The following is a 22,352-nucleotide window of genomic DNA, read 5'->3' as shown; positions in this document are numbered from 1 at the left end:
AGACTGTCCCTGAGCCCAGGTTTTGCCCCTCCATCCCCATGATGGGACCTGATTTGAAACATAGATGCTTGTGCCTGGCCTTGCCCTTCTGGGGCAGTGTGGGGAGAGTAGGCTCAGCCCCTCTGTTGGCTCTCTCTGGGGATACGGGGATCACGAAGTCCCCTTTCCCAGCACAGTGTCCCTGCGGGACAGGACCCCAACCCTCTGGTGGGGTTGGATCTCCATCCCTTTCTGTACTATGGGAAGGGCAGGCTCCAATTCCCTACTTCCCCTGGGGGGCAGGCCTCTATCCCCTGTGGGTATGGCCCTGCTCTATGCCTTGGGGCAGGCCTCAGCCTCCTTTGGAGGCAGATCACTATCCCCTGTGGGACAAACCCTGACTTTCTGCTGCAGGAGGCCCTTGCCCCATGTTGGCCAGACCACCATTTTTGTCTTTGAGTCAATCCCATACCTCAGATGTGGCAGACCCAGACTCCCTCTGGGTCCGATCCCCTCTCTCCTTTGGGGTATGCCCCTCTCTCCTCCGAGGCAGCCCCCGAACTCCTTTGGATCTGATCCCCTTTCCCCTTTGGGATACACCTCTCTCCCTTCTGGGGCAGCCTCCGACCCCCTCTGAATCTGATACACTCTCCCCTCCGGTGCAGCCCCGACCCCCTCTGGGTGGGGCGGGCGCGGGGGCGGCTCTAGGACCCGGCGGCGCCGCGGCGCGCCCGGCCCCGCTCTGCTCCGCGCTGCGCCGCGCCGTGCCGTGCCGCTCGGCTCCGCTCCTCTCCGCGCCGCGCCGCCGGGGGGCCGAGCGGCGTGTCCACCTGCCGACCTCGCCGCCCGTCAGTCCCGCCATGGCGCTCGGCGGGGTCGGTCGCGGCGGCGCGGCGCGAGCCGCCTGGCCGCGGCTGCTGGTGGTGGCGGCGGCGGCGGCGCTGGCGCTGGCGGGGCCGGCGCTGCCCGAGGTGCTGTTCCGTTGCCCGCCTTGCACGGCGGAGCGCCTGGCCGCCTGCCCCCCGGCCGCCCGCCCGCCCTGCCCCGAGCTGGTCCGGGAGCCGGGCTGCGGCTGCTGCCCGGTGTGCGCCCGCCTGGAGGCCGAGGCGTGCGGCGTCTACACGCCGCGCTGCGCCGCCGGCTTGCGCTGCTACCCGGACCCCGGCGCCGAGCTGCCCCTTCAAGCCCTGGTGCAGGGGCAGGGCACCTGCGCCCGCCGCCGCGACACGGCCGAGTACGGCGCCAGCGCCGAGCGCCCCGCAGGTGAGCAGCGCCCGGCACCGCGCAGCCGACACCGGGGACCGCGGGTCGGGCAGGGAGCACCGAGAGCCGCGCACCGATGACGGGGCACCGGCGCCGGCGACCTGATGCTTTGCACCGGGCATTGGCGTTGTGCACCAGGCACCGGCCAACGCAAACCGGGCGCCGGTAACTTGGTGCTGAGCACTGGGCGCTGGCGTTATGCACTGCGCACCGGGCACCACACACCGGGAACCGGCGACCTGGTTCTGGGCACCAGGCAGTGTGCAGCGGCCGCTGACGCTGTGCACCGCGCACCAGGCATGGAGCACTGGGCACCACGCACCCCAGACAGAGCGCCAGGGGTAGCAGAGGGGCAGCGGGGCACTGGCGCGTCCAGGAGACAAAGGGATCCTAAAGAGTGGCCTAAAGGGGCTCCTCCTGGGACAGAGGGACCCCTTGGGGGAGGGCAGGGAAGGAGGATCCTTGCGAGATAGTCCAAGAAGCGACAAAGAACAGGAATAAGAGGAGTGATGGAGGGGGAGAAGGAGCGTGAATGCACCCCTTGGGGAATGAGGAAATGGGTATTCGTGGGGTGCAGGTATTCCAGGGGTGAGAGAGGCTTCCATGGCACGGGGCAGGAACAGTAGGGGTGAGGTGTAACGGGGAAGGGGCGTGCAGGGTCTGGCCTCAGGGGCAAGGTGGAGATTAAGATCTTCTACGGAAGAAAACTCATGGGGGCAGATAAAGGTGAAGTTTGGGGGAATGCAGCTGTGGGAGGCGGAGTTCTTTGGGGAGCGAAGGGAGGTGGAGGTTCAGATTTGGGTTTGGTAGGGGAGTAAAGTAACTCTGGAGTGTGATGGATGCCCCAAAGGTACGGGGAGAGGCAGTGTGGGAGGATCATGGGGCTGATGGGCTGCGGGGTCTCTGTTATGTAGGGACCCTGTTCCCTATGGCCTCCTTCCCAGCAGGGCTCGCTGCTGCCGTCTCCCGTGGGTGCCCCGGCTTCGGTGTGTATCCCTGATCCAGGAACTGGGTGCCGGGGAAACAGGAGTGTCCCTCGAGGGCACAGCCCCAAGGACGGCGACATCAACAGACTGCTGACCTGTTGCTGCAATTGCCGTGGGAGGCAGCATTTCTGGGCATGCCGATACAGCAGAGCTTGGTTTTATTAATGCCTCCTCTCCTTTGCTATCGGCAGCAAGCTTTTTCTCTTGGCGTGGGATGTTGAAAATTGCCGAATCAGGTCTGGGAGTAGAAACCAGCACTTTCTCCTTTGAAATCACCCATTCCTGACTTCTCTTTCCTTGCTGTTTTTTTGTTTCTCTGGCTACGACTGGGGGCTCTGACCCTGTTTGCATAACTAGTTCAGCAGCACGACTTCAGATTCCCTCTCTTCTCTCTTGTTGAGGCTTTATTTAAAAGCTCTCTGAAGCGGGCTGGACCTCTCGGCTTTGTTCGCCGAGAGGATGGGAGCACAGCTGAGTACCCACGAACGCTGCTCTGCTTGACGGAGAGAGATGGAAAGAGAGGAGGGAAGGAAAATCAGCAGCAGGGAAAACTGCACATTGCAAACTGCTGTTTCCAAGCATCTAGGCTACGACTGCTGTGGTCCCACTCCTTGGCCCCACTCCTGTTCTCCCTCCTTTGGCCAGCTGTGACAGACTGGGGAGAGCTAGGAGTCTGGAGAACATGTTGATGTGAAATCTTGCATGACTATAGAATGAGTGTCAAGGGACGAATTTTACACCCTCCAGAAGAAGCAGGAGCATTTAGATTGAAGGAACCTGGTGCTGACATCCAGGGTCATGCTTTTACAAGAAGTTAGAGGGATGGCAGAGAGCATTGCAGTGATGGGTTGAGTGGTGATTTTCTGAGTTAATGCTGCTCTTTTTGCTTTTATGGGTTTTATTTCAGAATTGTGTTGCTTCATTGGGTATTTTGCTTGATTTTTTTATCTTTACTGCAGTACAATTGATACGATATATCTAACTATATCTTTGTGTGTAGTGCACACAAACAGCACAGTTTAAGAACACTTTAATATGTGCTCTGTAGTGTCCATAGGTGGTGAATAATAAAAATACTGGTGCATCCTTAACCAGCATGACATGAAACGTGCAGCTGGAATATTCAAAGTCTAGCATGTCTTGGCAGAGGAGCTTGGACATGCAGAAAAGGGTTTGCTCTCTTCAGATTACTAAACTTTTAACAGGTTGTTGTAATGATTAGAAAAAAACACAGCAACTTACAAACTCACAACAGAACCAAACCCCAGATCTGCCAGCTTCACATGATACTCTTCTGTTCAGACTCATGTCCTCTCTTCCATCTGCAGTGTGCCTGCAAAATATATATGAGGTTTTGCTTTTGGTTTAAAGTGGTGACAAGGAGGGCAGTCTGGCATCCACCAAGAGCAGGGACTGGAATTCCCTTTCAAATCCTGATGTCAAGCGAGTTTCAAGAGTGCCCCAAGAGCAAGTTTTTGCCTGCAAAAGGCAGGTGTTGAAGCTTTTTTTTTTTTTTCTTTCCTTTTTACGGTGCTTAAAGGTATTTGCCCTTTTCCCCCTTTCCAGCTTGAAAAGACTCCTTTGGCTGATTCAGGACTGGAATGCAGAGCTCGTGCTATTCCTAAATTAAGAGGTTGGCAAGTTGTTTTTTTTTGTCCCTGATGAGAGGCAGGATTGCCCAAATGAAACATGGAATAAAAGTGCAGATTCTCTTGCTGTGGCTCCAGCATTGTTTAGTCTTCCACTTAGGTCTGTAAAGCCAACCCTGAAATTGTTGTAGGCGGAAAGTAACACAAACTGCCATGTAGCTAGGAAGCAGAGGATGTTGCTTGTTGCACAAGAGGCTTTGGGTATTTTGAAGATGTTGGGAATGTTGGAACAAAATATCAGCAGTCTGTGGAAATCAGGCTGAGAACTTCAACCCACCCTGGGGAGGCAAGTGCATGAACTCCCACCAGTGGTGGGAGTGATATGGAGGCTCAGCACCTCCAGGGATCAGGGCCTCTGAAATAGTTTAGATGCCAGTGTACCACACTCTTTTACAGTTTATTTCAGGTCATCGTCTAACAAACCTTACGTGCTGCTGACTGGAACTGCCTGAACTGGGGACAGAGGGTTGTTACTGTGTGTGTGTAGCTGGCAGAGGTCATGCCAGTCTCAAGTGTGTTTATTCTTTCAGCACCTCAGTGAGATTGGCATGCTGTTTTGCACATGAACTAAATGATGTGCCTGAGGACACAGAGAGCAGAATGAGTGCTGTCTGTACTTTATGTTAACAGTCTGTGTGCTGGCACATAATGTCCCAGTCCTTGATAGCCATCTTCTCTCCAAGCAGTTCTAGGGTGGTCCAGGATCAAATGTGTCTTGGAAACACAATGTGCTTTGAGAGGGGTTTTAGGAACCATTGGCATGTCTCAAGCTCTCCAGTCTCAGCTGGAGGGTGGGGATGCTGCTTTGTGCTTTGGCCATCATGAACAAGTCAGGCTTGTGTAGTCTTGTCCAGCTCTCAGCTGCAGTGTTCTCCCTTCCTTCTGCTGCATTTAGTTCTCACCTTGTGTCAGAGTGGGGTGGTTTACTGGAATTAATTCTGCAGAAAAGCAGCTCCAGGAAACAAACCAATGTTTTTTATTTTGTCAGATCAATGACCTGAACTGGCTCAAGAGGCATCAGGGGGCCAGTGCTGCTCTGCAGGGTGGGAACTTGTGCTAGAAGTGGAGCAGGGCTGATCTTAGCCATGTCAGCGAATATCCTAAATTGTCTTGCCCAGGTTATGAGAATAGCTGAAGAACATCTGTTTTCTCCTAATGGAGACAAGATCCTAGGAATAAAACTTGTTCCCCTTTGAAAAAAAGGTGCCTGAACCGCTGTTCAAAGCTGACTAGTTAAGGGTGTTTTTATGTCCCTTTGCCAGTGAGGATCAATTTGGTTTGTAGAATTGTTTTATTTTGTTGTTGGGATGTGTGTACTAATTCAGTGGGATCTGCCTCAGAATCTGCTGCTGGCTATTGAGTTCTGCTTTGGAATCTGACTTCTTTATTAAAACAAATGTGTTTTTTTCCCCAGTCCATGCCAGTGCAGAGTGTCCTTTCCAAGTGGGAAGAGGGCTGTGCAAAGAATGCAGCCCCAGGCAGACTTGAACTTGCACGGGTGAGGTTGCCTCGTTCACCTGGTCAAGGATTGCACTTTGAACTCCCATGATGCAAAACCAGTGCCAAAATAGTTAACTGTTAAAAATGCAGCTTGTTTTAGCATCCAGCTAAAATCCTTATTTGGGTAGCCCCAAATGCCACACATCCTTCCTTACAGGTCAAATGTCAAAACCTCCCATTTCCCCTTGGCAGTCAGCTGCTAATAGACAGCTTCATGTATTGCTCCAAAACACAGAAGACTCTGAGGTTGGAGATAGCATAATATAAGTGGAATTTTAACAGCAACTTGAAAACCATGCCAGTAATGCTATGAGTGCATTTTTCATGTCCACTGAATTGCCAAGGAAGACTTCTGCTTTTCTTCTGCTTTTATAAGGAAATGAAGCATCTGTCATGGTTTGCATGTGCATGTGTGTAATCAGTCCTTCTGTCAGTCCAGTTGGCTAGATTTAACACAGCAGTGGACACTGGAAGGCACTGTGTTGCTAAAAAGTGAGGGGTAGAGGAGAGCCAGGCTATGAGTATCCTCCTTGTGCTGTGTAAGTGCCTTTTGAGCACCAGAATAAGAGGGAGGGTAGTAACAAATTCAGGGCCAGGTTGGATGGGGCCTTGAATAAGCTGGTCTAGTTGAGAGGCATCCCTGCCCATGGCAGGGCGGTTGGATTAAGTGATCTCTAAGGTTTCTTCCAGCCTAAGCTGTTCTATTGATGATTCTATGAAGTGCTGCAACCAGGAGGTCAGCTTGGCTTGTGCAAGCTTGGACATTACTAGACACCAGGGAAGTCAACTGCAAGAATTAAATCCACAAAGTCTGTTAATATATCCACTGCCATGGCTCTGCCCAGGATAACCCAAACGTCTATAGAGCTCCTTGCCTTGGAAGTAAAATGCAGTTAATAGCTCCAAACATGATATGTGGTTGAAAAAGCACACAGATGCCTCTGGGGCTTTGCCAGTAGGTGAACTGGGTCTCTAAGTGCCTTTGTGGCACCTATGTCTTGTCAAGAGCTAACCTGGTGTGCCCCTGAGCTAGATGTCATCTTACCTATTAAGACCATAAGTAACAAATTGTGGAGCAGCTTCTTGAAAATAATGCTATTCCCTGCCCCAGTCCCACTAGAATTTACTATGTTTGTAGTGATGGCGGTATGAAAATGGTGGCTTAGAGGGAGGGGGAAGCCTGGGAAGATTTTAAGGCTCAGGCCCAAAGGAGAAGTGTTTTCATGCTGTCCCTTGGCAAACGATCTGTTTCCTTCTTGCCCTTTGCAGTTGTTTCCTTTCCTCTGGGTTTGAGGCTCACGCTTGCTGAGCATGGTATTTGTCAAGAGAACAGCAAGAAGCCCTGTCTGTGAGAAAGTCCATGTCGTTTGTTTTATCCACATCCAGGAATTGAGCCGAGATAAACAAATTGGGAGGCAAAACAGTGAAAACTGGAATGTGAGAGGTGTGTTTGTGTATGGCTCTGTGCTAGACCTGGCTGCAGTGATATCTGGAGCTAATTTATCTGCCCGATGGGCAGCTGTTGCTGTAACCCACAAACACAACCAGGCTTGTGAAGACAGGGTTTCATCCTGGTGCCCAGCAGCATTCCTATACCTGCTTTTTCTGGTCCTGCATTCAGCACTAAGGAGCTAGGAGGAACAGATGTTTCCCTGGTGGATTCTTTGTGTTTGTGCTTGGACTGGGCAATTCTAGCTTTCTGAGCATGGTCACGTCTGCCTTCTTTGTTGAGGCTGTGATTCCTTCAGGGAAGATCTTTTGTTCTAGGCAGTCAGAGTAAGAAGAAGGTCAAGGTAAAACTTAGATATGCTTGTAAAGCATTTCTGTTAGAGGAGGAGGGCTGAGCTTGGAGGTGTACAGAGTTTCCAGATGTAAGAAATCCTGGTTTCTTTCCTTGAAGCAGGGTGAAATACATAACTTTGATCCAGTGGCTGCTTAGCAGACCCCTTACATATCAGAGGGATGCAAAGCCGTTGTCTTTGCCTCTGCTTCCACCCATCTTCGCCCTTGTCCTTTCCTTGGGGAGGTGCTTCCTGAATCAGTGTGTGTGACTGCTTTCAAAGGTGTCCTTAGCAACACATACTGAACACATTGGGCTTGGCTTTGCTGACTGTTTGCATCTGCCAGAAGAAGCAGGTTTGTCCTCAGTGGAAGAGAAAGGCCTCACCTGATGGCATTACCCTTGTAGGGAAAGCTGTGTTAGTGCCTTGTGTCTGCTTCCAGGAGGGAGGAATGTTACTTGCCCCTTTGCTGTGTGCCATGCAACAACATGCTGCCTCATGGGAGCTTAGTGCTAGTATTTGAAGGCTAATGGTTTTGATACAGACTAGGGAAAGAAGAAAAAAACCTTATGTGGGGCCCAAACACACCATGCAGGTTATTCTGCACTGCTTTTCATCCCTGCTGAGCTGATCTCATGGTAGTTGTGGCCCACTCCCTCACTGTCCTGTTGCACATCCTTGTGTTCTGTAATATAGGTCTTGCTCTTAGGGCTATGGATGAGCCATGATAGGGAGTTAACCCAACCAAATCTTTTCTTTTCTGTAAGGATGAATTTTCTGCCAGTTTAGCAGATTGAAAATCTAGTCTTATTATTATTTCTGTGAAGATAAACTACCTTTATCAGACTCAGTGTGGCTGAAACATCTTTGCCTGCTTTCGGCAGTTGCTGCCAGCAAGCTGAGAGATGTTTCTCACTCATGAACTGGCCAAGCATGACCTCATTAAACGTGTGAGCTGCCATCTAATTACAAGTGGACGTGATGTGGTGGCTATCCTAAGAACAGGCTTAGCAGAAAGGGGTTAGTGCCAAGTTATCAGAGCTCTGCTGCAGCCCAGCATTTGACAGCTTGTTGTAACTGCATTATTGTCTTCTGTTCAGTGTTTTGCCTCACACATAATTTAGTTAGATACCAGTATGAAGATAAAATCTCTTGCTGCGTCAGTTTATGGTGGAAATAGGTTGCTCTAGAAAGGAAAGTGTCAGTTATCATGTGCCTTTCTTATGGACTGGAATACTGGGAAACATCAGGTCACTTTTATAAGCTTTAAACTATCCTTTGACATTGCAGCTTTTATTTTGAAGAAAGCTGCACTGTGCCTCTTGGCTGGTAAGGGAACAAGTTCGCTGCTTGGTGCTCTCTGTAGTCAAAGATCCCATTAATTCTGCCGGCTGTGAGGAACGATTTCTTGGTATTTCATTCTGGGCTGTAATTGAGAATGACACAAAGGACTGGTGGGAATTGGACAGTGTTGAAATTCCTGCTTTTCCTTAAAATTTTCTGCAGATAAACTAGCTCAGGTGGGATAAGGGGATTTCTAATGCTTTGCCTTTGAAATTAAGGATGTTTCCAATACCTTATTGGCTGGAGGCAATTTTAGAGATCAGGTTTTGTGCCTCCTTGCAGCTTGTCTGTGTAGCCAGGTGAGGCAGGATGCCTACAGTAAGTGATGTGCTGTTGCAGTCACTTGTGTGGTGTTGTCTGTGGGAGAGTCCTATAATGTCAGGAAAATTCATGAAGCTTTGCTCAGTGTTTTTGCTCAAGATTACAGCAAAAGATTTTGCTTTTCAGCCAGGGCAGTCTGTTTGCAGCTCTCTGGCTGGTTGTGGAAGACCTGGTTCATGCTAATGAGCTTCTCTTGGCTTGGTGAGGAAGTTGCCTGATAACCTTCCCATGTCTTTCTCTTGCTGTTTTAAAACTAGAAAAGGGTGTGCATCTGTTGTCCACTTCTCAGGACTGCTTGCTGTTCAGTCTGGAGATACTGCAGCCAGTTGTTGAAGGTATTTGTGTGGGTTTCAGTGTCCTCCAAGACCTTTTTCATGCTTCCAAAGATCAGGTATGTGTCCTCCAGTGTGACCTGGCTCCTTCCTGTAGGGTACGGAATGCCAAAATTTTTCTTTTGAGGGGAGCAGGACAAATTCTGAGTGGCCCCAGTGAAGGCAGAAAAACAAAAGCAGTAAAACTGGCCAGAATCTGACTGTTTTTTACATCTGGAAAGTTGCTTGGGGGTCATTTTATGTTTTGAATCCAGGGGGTTTCGTCCATGGTGCTCGACGCGCCATTCGGCTGTGCTGTGAGCTGGAGGGGCAGGTGCAAGACTGGCGCCCGGCGCAGTGGCCGCCGTCCCACACAGCCCATGTGGAAGTGCTCCTGCTGCTTGCAGCGGGCGACTCGCTCGCCTCCATCTGCTGCTCTTTCATCTGGCACTTCAAACGCAAGCAGAAATAGGGAGAGGAATTCAGGTTTAGTGAAGAGGAGTGGCATGAGGAGGAGGAACAGGAGGTATGGCTGGCATGGGGCTCCATCTTCCCATGCCATTGGAACCCAGAGCAGGTGCTGGGGTGCCGCTGTACAGGGATGTGTAGCTACTGAGGCTGTGGATAATCCAAGGTGGCTGGCTGGTTTGTGTCCTTTATGTCCTAGCTGCTGAGACAGTTTGGCATTGAGATTGTAGGTTCAGAGTGGTTTGCCAACATGGTGTTTCTGTTCTCAGTGAGGCTAACACAAGAGTCCTGGGGCTCTCTATGGCTATTTTTTGTTCCTCCTGGTCCTCCTTGTCTACGCTGCAGTGCCTGTGCTAAAACCAAATGCCAGTTATGTCGATGAATTGTGTTTTGCTTCTTGGGAACACTTGTCAGGAGTGCTGCAATCCATCCTGCACATGGTAGCTGTTTCACTCTTCTAGGTTTGCAGCTAAACCAGTATGAGGAAAATGCTGAGTAATAACAATATTACAAGTCTTAACCACTGCCTTCTGAAGGTTGGAAGAACTGCTCCGGGCTCCATCCCAGGTTCTTGACCCAGCTGGTCAAGGACAATGATCCAGCAGTCATTCTTTTTTCTGGCTTAGTACCCACCACCAACCAAGTCCAATGTGATCCCTGATATGCAGAGCACTTTCTTCTCAGCATCATATTAAATGCCTTGATATGATGGCAGCAAAATAACTGCTATGCTGTCTTGATCTGACTTTGGTGTGAACGGACAGGTTAGTCATCTGCCATGATGGAAACTGAGATGAAGAGGCCTAAAGCAATGGCTGGCCATGGTAGAGGACCTCTTCCTTTGGCCATGGTGAACAGTGCTGCCTCCATGGCTTCTGCAGAAGTGGTTTTGGGAGGATTTTGTTTAGATTGTTAGAAGTCTGCATTGTTACAGGTGGTCCATTACAGGACATTTTTGGGCGGAAGATCTAGTGTTAGGGGAATATTGCCATTTCTGGGACTGGATGGTGGGACAGCACAAGAGGTACCATTTAGAGGCTAACTTTCTATTCCATTGCTGAATTTAAGGAGCAGTCCAAAACTGGGAGAGAAAAACAAGACTATGGCACAAATGGTAGCATCTTGCACAACAGGTCAGCTCCCTGTCAGTATTCTGAGTCATTTCTTGTTGTTGCTTTTAGTGACTAAAATAAGTTTATTCCGTGCTTTTTTCTTCCTGCTAGGCCCCACAGACCCTGTCACCCTCAGTTTGCTGGGAGTGAGACAGATTCCATTAATTCTTCTGCATTGTTGAGGGATTTCAGTTGATGAGATCCTTGCCTGGAATTTCTCTGTGGGGGAGCCCAGTTTCCCACTGCTTGCGTCCCAAAAATCTCAGCCTGCTTGCATGCCCAGCCTGGTGGTGGGAATATGACTGCCGACATCTCCAGGATGATTTTGGTACCCTGGTCCCTTCAGGGCACCTGTCAACTGAAAGCATGGCCAAGCCTGGGAAGGTGGAAGTGGTTGGTCTGCAGAGTTTGAATAATGCCAAAATACCTGACTCAGGCTAATTTTGGAGGGTTAGGAAGGTCTGGATCCCTGTGCACATGACTAGGGCATGCTTGGTCTGGGGGCACTAGGAAGAATTTGCCATCGAGCCTTCTGAGGCAGCTCTTTTATTTAGTAAAACTTGGGCTCTGGGAGTTGGTGTGAGGAAACAACATCCACTTTGGTTTCTGCAGTCTCTGCCCCAGGGGCTGGTTGGGTGTTGCAGGAGGCCACAGGAATCCTGCTCGTGACCACAGCCAGATTAACGGCCATTTTGGCAGCTTTTCAGGGCTGAAGAATTTGGCCACTTTCACAATAATGGCTAGATATTCCACTTGAATTAATTAGTTTTATTACAGGACATGTCCTTCTTGCTCCTCCAGGGCTGCCTGAAACACTGAACTCATTACACGAAGAAATGAAAATAATACTAAAAATAAGAGCTGGTATCCCAAGCCTTTGTATGGAAACACACACAGTGTACTGACATCCCCCACTAGACATACTTCCCGAGCTGTGGCTTTTGGCCAGATGAGATCTAAACCCAAGTTTTAGGTCAATTGCAGCTGCTAAAATGCACCAGCCTGTGCCACAAGGGTGTCTTCTCCCAGCCTCTTGTCCTCTGCTTGGCCTAAGTAATTCCAGGCTTCTTAATGAGTCCCACAGTTTATTTTGTTGCAGTGTTCAGATCTGACCCTTGGATGTTGCACCATGGAAGCCACACACCTTCAGCCTTCTCTCCCCATTGGATAGATTTCCATCTTGCTATTCCTGCTTTGCAAGGACAGTATTTGCTTCTGTGGCAGTAAAGTGGGGAAAGGGTGTTCTGCATTTGAGCTTTGATCAAGCTTTGATCAGTCTGGAGAAGAGAAGGCTCCGAGGTAACCTTATTGTGGCCTTCCAGTATCTGAAGGGGGCCTACAAGAAAGCTGGTGAGGGACTTTTTAGGGTGTCAGGTAGTGATAGGACTAGGGGGAATGGAATAAAGCTGGAAGTGGGAAGATTCAGGCTGGACATGAGGAAGAAGTTCTTCACCATAAGGGTGGTGAGAGCCTGGAATGGGTTGTCCAGGGAGGTGGTTGAGGCCCCATCCCTGGAGGTGTTTAAGGCCAGGCTGGATGAGGCTCTGGCCAGCCTGATCTAGTGTGAGGTGTCCCTCCTTGTGGTCCCTTCCAACCCTGACTGATTCTATGGTTCTATGATTCTATGATTCTATATGCCATAAAAATGACAGCATGGGTCTTTGGAAAGGTCTGTCCCAGAGTAGTCAGAATAATGTGAGATTGAGTAAATATTTTGGGAGGCCAGAGCTGATAACTTTCCCTTGCTTATGTTTGTGGAGAGTCAGCCTGTAGAAACTTACCACCCCTGGTGTAGATTTTAAACAAAGGTTGTCCATGGACTCAGTGTGTTTTTATTTTAATCCCTTTTTAGAAGCACTGAAGCACTGATGTTGTCTTGAGATTTGCCAGCTGGTGAGGGGCAAAATGCATACTGATTGCTGGTTCCAGCATTTGCTTTATGAATATTGCTTCAGGTGCCTGGATTTAGGCAGAGAGTTCTCTTTTTGAGTCTAACTCCTCCTTTCTGCTCAACCCTACCTTTGTGAACCAGGGCTTGATTTGTTTGCTTTTTATTCCTTTTTTTTTTTTTTTGGCTGAAGTCCGTTAAACATAGTAAAGGGCTGATACAGAGTTTTTGATATTAGCAAAATGCACCTAGTAAAATAAGAGGGGAAAAATGAAAAGACATAGATTCTTCTAATATCAGACAGGTGAAAAGCTTCTGTCTTTCTAGTAATGTTTGTTTTGATGTCAGTCGTTGCTTTCCTCATTTTTTCTGTTTATTCTTTTTATCAGCCTGGAGTCAAGGATTTGTTACCTTAACCCCTGATGTTGACACTGACCTTTCCAAATTCAGACCATGCTGAAAATGCTTGGATAGTGCAGGTGTGTCCAGGCAGCAGACCAACATGACCAAAGGTCCATCAAGCCCATAATCCTGCCTTTATGAAAAGAGTATGGAGTCAGCCTTGTGAGGTGGGTACAGTGCTACGGAAACCCATCACACTGCCAACACCACTCAGCCTGTGGTTTTGGGGATTTCCAAAGCACGTCCTGGCTTGCTGGCTGCTCACAGAGGTACCTTCTTGGTTGGGTGAGCTGCCCTCTTGACTTCTAGGAGTGGAGCTTTCTGGGGGAGGAAAGCAAAACTTCAGCTCTGTAGAACCAAGAAGGTTGGAAGAGACCTCAAGGATCATCCAGTCCAACCTGTCACCCTACACCTCATGACTATCTAAACCATGGCACCAAGTGCCACGTCCAATCCCCCCTTGAACACCTCCAGGGATGGTGACTCCACCACCTCCCTGGGCAGCCCATTCCAATGGCCAACCACTCTCTCTGTGAAGAACTTTCTCCTCACCTCCAGCCTATACCTCCCCTGGCACAGCTTGAGACTGTGTCCTCTTGTTCTGCTGCTGGTTACCTGGGAGAAGAGACCAAACCCCTCCTGGCTACAACCTCCCTTCAGGTAGTTGTAGACAGCAATGAGGTCTCCCCTGAGCCTCCTCTTCTCCAGGCTAAACAGTCCCAGCTCCCTCAGCCTCTCCTCATAGGGCTTGTGCTCAAGGCCTCTCACCAGCCTTGTTGCCCTTCTCTGGACATGCTCCAGCAATTCAACATCTTTCCTAAACTGAGGGGCCCAGAACTGGACACAGTACTCAAGGTGTGGCCTAACCAGTGCTGTGTACAGGGGTACAATGACCTCCCTGCTCCTGCTGGCCACACTATGCCTGATGCAGGCCAGGATGCCATTGGCTCTCTTGGCCACCTGGGCACACTGCTGGCTCATGTTCAGGCGCCTGTCAACCAGTACCCCCAGGTCCCTTTCTGTCTGGCTGCTCTCCAGCCACTCTGACCCCAGCCTGTAGCTCTGCATGGGGTTGTTGTGGCCAAAGTGCAGCACCCGGCACTTGGACTTGTTGAATGCCATCCTGTTGGACTCTGCCCATCTGTCCAGCCTGTCAAGGTCCCTCTGCAGAGCCCTTCTACCTTCTAACAGATCAACACCTGCTCCCAGCTTGGTGTCATCTGCAAATTTACTGATGATGGACTCAATCCCCTCATCCAGATCATCAATAAAGATATTGAACAGGATGGGGCCCAGCACTGATCCCTGGGGGACACCACTAGTGACAGGCTGCCAGCTGGATGTGGCACCATTCACCACCACTCTCTGGGCTCTGCCCTCCAGCCAGTTCCTAACCCAACACAGAGTGCTGCTGTCCAAGCCACAGGCTGCCAGCTTGGCCAAGAGTTTGCTGTGGGGGACGGTGTCAAAGTCCAGGTAGACTACATCCACAGCCTTTCCCACGTCCACCAGGCTGGTCACCTGATCATAGAAGGAGATCAGGTTGGTGAGGCAGGACCTGCCCTTCCTAAATCCATGTTGGCTGGGCCTGATTCCTTGGCCATCCTTCAGGTGTGCAGTGATTGCCCCCAAGACAATCTGCTCCATGATTTTCCCTGGCACTGAGGTCAGGCTGACAGGCCTGTAGTTCCCAGGTTCTTCTGTGCCGTCCCTTCTTGTGGATGGGCGTCACATTGGCCAGTTTCCAGTCTTCTGGGACCTCTCCAGTGAGCCAGGACTGGTGGAAAATGATGGAGAGAGGCTTGGCCAGCTCATCTGCCAGCTCTTTCAGCACCCTAGGATGGATCCCACCAGGTCCCAAGTGAATATCCCAAGTGACTATGCATCACTGCATTGTCTTGAGGCTTTGGGATAGGAAGATTTCCATGTACAGACCACTTTGGGATTTCTCTTACAAACCACTTTGCTACCTGTTCCCTTCTCCTGATGCCTTGTGTCCAGGAGCAATGGCCATGGCAAAAAGAGAGGTCCCATCACTTGGGCTGTGCCCAGCAGAAGCACAGCCTTGCCCAGGTCTGTTTTTCTCTTGAGATATGTGCTAGGAGAGTTCAGCTTCTGGGTTGTCGTTCTCAGCAGAGTCCTGTTGCTTGACAAAAAACATGCTTGTAATTGAAATGCCCCCCTATAAATATTTAACTGAGCCTATGTTTGTTATAGTTTTTTTCCCCCAGTTCTTCTATTTTTCCTCCCTGTGCAGGGATATTCAACTGAAAGTGTATCTTCTCTATGGCATCCTGTAATGAAGCTGATCTTTAGCAGTTAAATTATGCATTTGTCTCCTGTCATCATTACGCATGGTCCAGACTGACATTGAACTCAGTGTCAAGTGTGTGAGCATTCTTCTGGGAGTGTTTACAACCTACTGGGGGCTGCCCACAGTCATATAAACTGCATCCTGAGAAACTCTGCAGAATCTGCCGTAAGCTTTTGTAGGTCTTCTCTTGAAGCAGTGAACTCACATGAGATTTGCAGAAATTTGTAATGGGGGAAGTTCCCAAAATGTTGTCCAAGAAGGAGCTGTGAATGGGTGGGACTTTGGGCTGTGTGTCAGAAAGTGTCTGCAATTCAAGGCTCCAATTACTGTGGTAACACAGTAAAAAGATACCTCCATGAGCAGCCAGCAGACCAGGCCGAGCTTTGGAAATCCCTGAAATCGCAGACTGAGTGGTGTGAGCAGCATGACCTGGTTTGGGCTGACTACCTGAGGCTGCTACCTGGGGCTTGCTGTGCAAGGTGTGCAGTCTGCACTGTACTGTGGTAACCCTGAACTGAATTGCTGTCATCTCTCTCCCACCGTGGAAGTGTGCACCGTGCCTGGAGGGCATGTAGCCACAGCTTGGCAGGGACTTGAGGTGTTGTGGTTCAGGTCCCATCACTGTGATGGAGCTAGGGAGTTCAGCTGGGGGTGCTGGCTTTGTTGTAGGAGCAATGCCATGATGTAGGGTCGCTCACTGTCACAGCTCAACGTGGAGCAGATGGCAGTCTCCCCGTTGTGACAGTGTGAGTGGCTGTTTTCAGAGCCAGAGACACTCTGAACCTGACCTTGCACAGGGCAGGGGCTGGTGCAGTGCAGTGCTGCTGTCGTGTCCTGGCTTGCATACCATTGGGAGATTGGGGATTTGCTGTTTTCAGCTGGTGAGTCAGACCCTGAGCCAAGGCTTGCAGGTTTGCTCTTTTTCCAGCTAGACACATGCATCTGTTTTAAGGCTGCCAAGGCACAGAGCAAGTGAGAGTGAACCTCCCAGAAAAACTCACAGCTCCCTGAGGAGCTAGCACTGGGACCTTGGAACAGGTTTAGACATCAAAGTTTGGGCAAACACATGTTGCAGTGCTGCTTGAAGAGACTTCTATCCAGGGGCTTTCCTGTGGAGACATAAACCCAGGAAGCAGAAATTGCAAGTGACTAAACATTCCTGCCATCTGAAAAGAACTCCCTATTTTCTTTTGGCTGTGAAAATTAACTTCCCTTTTCTCCTCCCTGAGCAAGTGAGCTGGCTCCCGGCAGCCGTGCCCTTGTGGCGGATGCACAGGACAGCCCAGGTCAGGCTGAAAGAAAACTCTCCTACTGGAGGCTTTCCACTGTTGTGCTCCTTTCTAAAGAAAATGTGCAGGGCTTTTCCTGGCCCCTGTGGAGGCCAAGATGCAGATCCATGGCTGGAATAGCCTCATTTGGGAGCTCATCTGGGTTTTGAGCTGCTCGCTTCCCTCCCACATCTCCTGTGCTGTGTGTGGGGGTGGTGGTTAGCATCCGGCTGTTTGTTATTCATGTAATTCATCTCATCCTTCCCAACTATGGTTCTAGGCCCCCAGGCACAGACTGGCTGTGAGCACCTCTGTTTGGCCTCTGCTACATTGTGAAAGCTCCACCTGGAACTTTAGGAAGTTTATGCAGGTACTGCTGTGTGTGTTCTTAGGAATACTTATTCTTTGGTCCTGGAAGACTCAGTGATGGCATTGTGCCTCCTGAGAGCAACTTTCTTAGACTAAACAGCTTGCTAGTTCCTCCAATGATCAACATTGCAGAAACCATGATGGTGCCATGTGTCACCTAGATGAAGATGCCAGGGTAACACTGAAGGGCTTGAATGCAAAATCCCCTGGGATTTGAGTTTATTTTGATACTCTTTCCAAAAGCAGAAGACTGGACTTTTGTGGGATGAGAGTCTGATGGGTAAGGAATGATCCAGCAGCTAGTGCACTGAGGATAAGTGAGAAACTTGGTCCTGAATTGCAAAAGGCTTTTGGGGGTCCTCTAGGATCAACTTGGTGCTGAGAAGAAAATATTCATCATTATACCCATGCTGACCATGTGCATTCAGATCAGCATGTTCATCCCAGCACCCTCTTGCCTTCTTCCTTTGCTGATGTTTTTTTTTCCCTAGAGCCCTGTACATTTTTCCCATTGTGGTTTTTTGGTCAGCAGGTTAATTTTTCCCCCTGTTATAAAGTGCTGTGCTCTCCTTCTTTTGCTGCATTTCTAACAGCCTCACCTTCTGTCCTCATGGCTGCTCTCAGATTTACTTGGCACATTTTCAGGAGGATGCAAGCAGGCTCATTTTAACCTGCCTGGCTCATTGAAGACCTGCAGAGACTTGCTATTGCTCCAGAGAAAGATGTCAGGAGCTATCCTGCCAGGGTGGGACAGTCAGGTGCAGAGCTCTGAGTGAACATGGCTGGGAGCTGTGGAGATGACATGCTCTGGGTTTGGTGTATAATGGAGTCTACATATTGGTTCTTGCCTGGGGCTGATAACTTAATGCCAAACCATTACAAAACCAAACAGATAAACCCCAACAAAATCTAAGGTTTTATTCAGGTAATATTGAAATACAGTGTTTTTCCTCGGGAGCACAAAGAAACTTCAAAACGAGCTTACAAAGATGTTGAGGGAGACCAGCAAGAAAAAAAAGTTTACCATTTAAGCAAATGTACATTCATTTTAAGAGAATGAGCAGCTAGACTCTCAGGAGTTACCCCAAAGAGCATGCCACCAGTTTAGCTGGTGGCCCAGGATGAACAAAAAGTGGTCCTAAACTCTTCTTTGCCTGAGACATCAACACAGGCTGGCTGGGCTCTTGCACTGTAACACTAGGGTCTTGCAAAAGGGTAGCATTTCAGTTGGTGTAATGGACTCACAGAATCATAGAATGGTTTGGGTTGGAAAGGAACTTAAAGATCATCTAGTTCCAACCCTGCTTGCCATGACTGGGGACATCTTCCATTAGACCAGGTTGCTCAAGGTCCCATCTGACCTGGCCTTGAACACTTCCAGGGAGGGGACATCCACAACTTCTCTGGGCAACCTATTCCAGTGTCTCACCACTCTCACTGTAAAATATTTCTTCCTAATATCCAGTCTAAATAAGCATGTGCTGTTTGGGCGAGAGCCTGGATGAGTGCATTGATCCTGCTTGACTTGTTGATCCTCCTAAGCAGTGGCAGTAGGAGTCCCAGGATCTCCAGCTTAGTGGATATGGAAGAGTTTAGTCCCAAATGGCCAGGCTCATGGTGGCTTGTGTTTCTTGCTGAAATCGTGCCATAAATGTACCTCCTCAGCAGAGCTGCTGGCATGCAGGCTCCCCTCCACCCAGCCAGCCACAGTAATGACCACAGTCCTCAATTTCTTTTCCTTCTAAAGTGACCAAAACAAAGCCTTGGGTTTGACCATGGGCAGACCTTTTTGACTTGGTTGCTGTTATTGCTCTGCTTAAATACAAACCAACCCAAAACATGGAACATTTTCTAAATGTCCAGTTTTATATCCCCCCCCTTTTTTTTTCCCCCCAGGTCACCATCCAGACAGACTCCAAGTGTTTGCATTGTCCTGTTTTTCACAGTTGCTTTATAAAGATGCGTGCAAGAATTTGAACTGCTTTGGGGTTTTGATACTTGCTCTCTTTCTCATGGGCACTTGAAGAAAGCTTCTCTTTTCTGTTGCAGCTCTACTAAGATGTTTTAGTCGTGTTCTCCCTCTAAGATGGGGTAAAGGAGAGGCTATCAAGAAGCTATGGGGAAAGCAGTGTGATTGGGAACCCAAACGAACTTTGGAGCAAAGCTCTACAATGATATTTTCCTGCAGATGTCATTGATATCCAGATGAGTTAAATGTCTGCCTCCATAGCCACCACTTTTCCCTTCTCCTGCAAACTGAACAGAGCTTTCCTGGAAGCCCATTACAAAGGTGGGGATGATTTCTTGCTGTCACATAGAGCACTACAAATCCAGCACCTGGACTGCACTTGGATCAGTGCCTGTTCAGTTTCTAGAGAGGGAGGGGGGTAACTCTGCAAAGAAAGTTTTCCCAGGTTTCAGTGACTCAAGTGGCCATCAGGGCACATGGGCTGAGACATTTGCAGACCTTCATCTCTTAGCTGTTTTTTTTTCTGGTTACCTGAGGCGCTGTCTTTGCAGCATGCAAATTCCTCTCTGCTTTGCCTCTTGTAATTTAAAACGGTGCAAATTGCTTTCCTCCACCGCTGATATCCGTTTTCTGACTTAGCATTTCTGCTGTCATTGAGTTTTGGCCTTCACCCTTTGGGGGCTGGCACCCACTGAACCCATCTGAGAATGTGGCCCTTTGTGCTGGAGCTGGGGAGCTTTGCCTTCCCCGCTGCGAGCCTTTTTTTGGCCGGCGGACGCATGCCCTTTTCTGGTGGGGAGGGATTTAGGGGTGAGGGGGAGGTGAGAGTGCTCCTTGTGCTGGAAGAAAAATGATGAATGACTCTCTTGTGCTTCTGAACAAAACCAGGAAATCAGGGGGGGGGAAAAAAAAGCAAAAAAGGAGGAAATGAGAAACAGTAAAGAGGCCTCCTCCGCCTTCATATAAGCAATCACTCCACAGCATCTGGAGCCCAGTAAAAGAGCTGTTCCCAGTAGACCTCACACTTGCCAGACGCACAGATCTCCTTTATTGCAACTCCTGGGGCTTGCACCCCCACCTCCTCTACGCTGGCTCTGAGAGCAGGCTTGCACCCAAAACTGGCTTAATGAGGGCAACCCAAAACTTGGTTTCTGTGGCTGTCGGAGCTGGAGATATGCATGTCCAGCTCAACTGGCAGGCTGTGGTCTAGATCCAGCCTGAAGATAGGGTTGTGTTGGTGTTAAACCATCTGGAGCACCTGGCACAATGCTTGTGCTGGCACGCTCCCTTGCAGTGGCAGGGTGGGCAGTAGCTTGTTGGCACCACGTTACAGCAGCACGGGCTATGCCATCCTCTATCTGCTGTGAAATCTGCTAGAACAAAGTTGCCTCTCCAGTCCTCTCCCCCAGAATATTTTGGATGTAGTGGAGTCTGATTTTAAGCACCCTCAGGATGGAGTCAGCATCTCAAGAAACCCTGACAAGCTATTTAGGTAAAATGATGTGGGAATACATTGCTCTCGTGGGGCTGGAGGTGATGGCTCTTGAGCACAAGCAGCGGCTGATGAGATAGCCATGCAGAAAGTGGCTCAGCAAAGCTCTGCTGTGGCTTGTTCTGCTGTAGCCATATCCACTGCCACCCCTGTAAGGTGTTTAAAACACACTGCGTTTTGGTGGCTCAGTGTGAAGAGGCTCCTTCACTGTGTGTTAAAAACCTGTATCTAGTATCGACCTTTACAGGCCAAACTCTTCCTTGGTGTAACCTTAGTGGTTACTGGTTTACTCAGTGTGGGCTTGTCAGCCTTGGGGAAACTGTTCCTGAGCTCAGCTTTAAAATCACAACACAGGTTTTAGAAAGAGAGACCCTGCAAGGGGAGTGTCTTTCACTTATTTCCGTCTGGAGATAAACTCAGTTGAAGCAGCTGAACATCTTCATCATCCTAGATAAAACACCAGCTACTAATTTGTGTGTAGCTCTTTATGATTATGTTGTCTCCATCAAGTCCCACATGAATATAAATGTAAGACAGGAGTTTCTCCTGTTCCGGCTGTTTCTCTTTCCCAGACTGAGAGGAGCTCTTCTTCCCTTGGATGTAAATCTGTTAGTGTGGTTTATCCAACTGTTGTCCTCCAGTCTGAGGATGGTGACTGTTTCTGACATGGGCTTTGGGTCTTGTTTGGGAATTTTCATTGTTCATGGCTCTGTAGGAGAATTATGAGTAAGAATAGCAATGCAGATACAGTGGACCTTCTGTACAGATGTGTGATTTTATTTCTTATGTCAAGAGATAGTATTTTCAGCCAGGCTTTAGCCCAGTGCTCTTTCTGTTTGTGTGACCCAATTTTCATTCTTACGTAGAATCAAGTGCTCTTCTGAAAAATGCATTTGCTCTCCTGTGTGGACATGGGAAGAGAAAGTTTTCTGTTGTGAAAAGATCAGTCTAATCACCATCTTGGATATTTGAAGCTGCTTTTGAAGTCCTCTCCTAACACCTTGTGAGTGATTGCACAAATACAGTGTTCTCAATGTCTGTCTCTCCTTGGCATGTTCTGAAAGGAGCTTGCTCTTGCAGTGCTGCAGGTAGGGATGGCTGGACTTGTGGAAGGGGTTGTCAGTGCTCACAGAGAAAAATCAAAACCACCCTAATCGTAGAGGAGTCATAGATACATGTGTGGAGGGATGGTGAATGAAATTAGGCTACATCCATGGCAAAGTGGTATCTTCATGTTTTCCCTACCTAGTTAATGGTGGGATTGGCTGTGATGCTGAGGATTTGGCCTGTTCAGCTAGGGCAGTCTCCACTTAAGTCAGCTGGGCTCAAGAGGAAAAGCAACACTGCTCTTGAGTTTAGAGTAGCTTCCAGGGTTGCTTAGTTGCCAGAGGGGTTTGTTAAGACAGTATTATAAAACCACCTTAATTGCACAAGTTTGGGGGCAGTGATCAGAAGAGGCTCTCTTAAGTCCTGCCTGCAAGGTCTGAGCTGTAATGCTGTGGGCTCTATAGCTGGAGAATAATGGTGTGCATGGCAGGTGGCAGGGCTGAGTTTTATGTTTTGTTTGGTCAGAGACTGGGCTGGGAGCTGGGCTGGTTTTTTAGAGATGTTATGCTAAAATATGTGGGGAAAATGTAGGTCTTTCTCCTTGTGCAGGCAGTGCCCACGTGAGTCTGATGAGGAGTGTCCCTGAAGGAAGGCAGTTTGTGATTCATTCCATGCCTCCTTTTGGTTTTAGACCAGTGCCACTTTAAGACAGGGTTGGTGGGGGATGAGGGGGTCCTGAGTCAGCACCTGTTGCTCCTGTTGGTGCTGTATCAGACCCTGGGCAGGAGTGTGAAGTTTTGGGGAAACCCCAGAGCATCACAGGCTCCTCTGCTGCCTGCCCCTGTGTGAGGCTTTTGTGCTCTCATTACCACGTGGCATTTGAGCCTGG

At 49.3% G+C, this 22,352-nt stretch overlaps 1 protein-coding gene across 1 annotated transcript in view; it reads left to right on the top strand.

The window, feature by feature from the left end:
* Positions 1–839: 839 nt before the first annotated feature.
* Positions 840–22,352, top strand: part of IGFBP2 (insulin like growth factor binding protein 2) — a 61,850-nt gene continuing 40,337 nt past the window's right edge. The window contains exon 1 of the mRNA XM_054381307.1: positions 840–1,242. Within this exon, the coding sequence (XP_054237282.1) occupies positions 840–1,242 (403 nt within the window). The remainder of the gene's footprint in view (positions 1,243–22,352) is intronic.

Source organism: Indicator indicator, chromosome 5 (genome assembly GCF_027791375.1).
Source record: "Indicator indicator isolate 239-I01 chromosome 5, UM_Iind_1.1, whole genome shotgun sequence".
In the NCBI taxonomy this organism is placed as follows: Eukaryota; Metazoa; Chordata; class Aves; order Piciformes; family Indicatoridae; genus Indicator; species Indicator indicator.
Note: the sequence above shows the minus strand (reverse complement) of the source record. Positions and strands in the feature narration are given on the sequence as shown.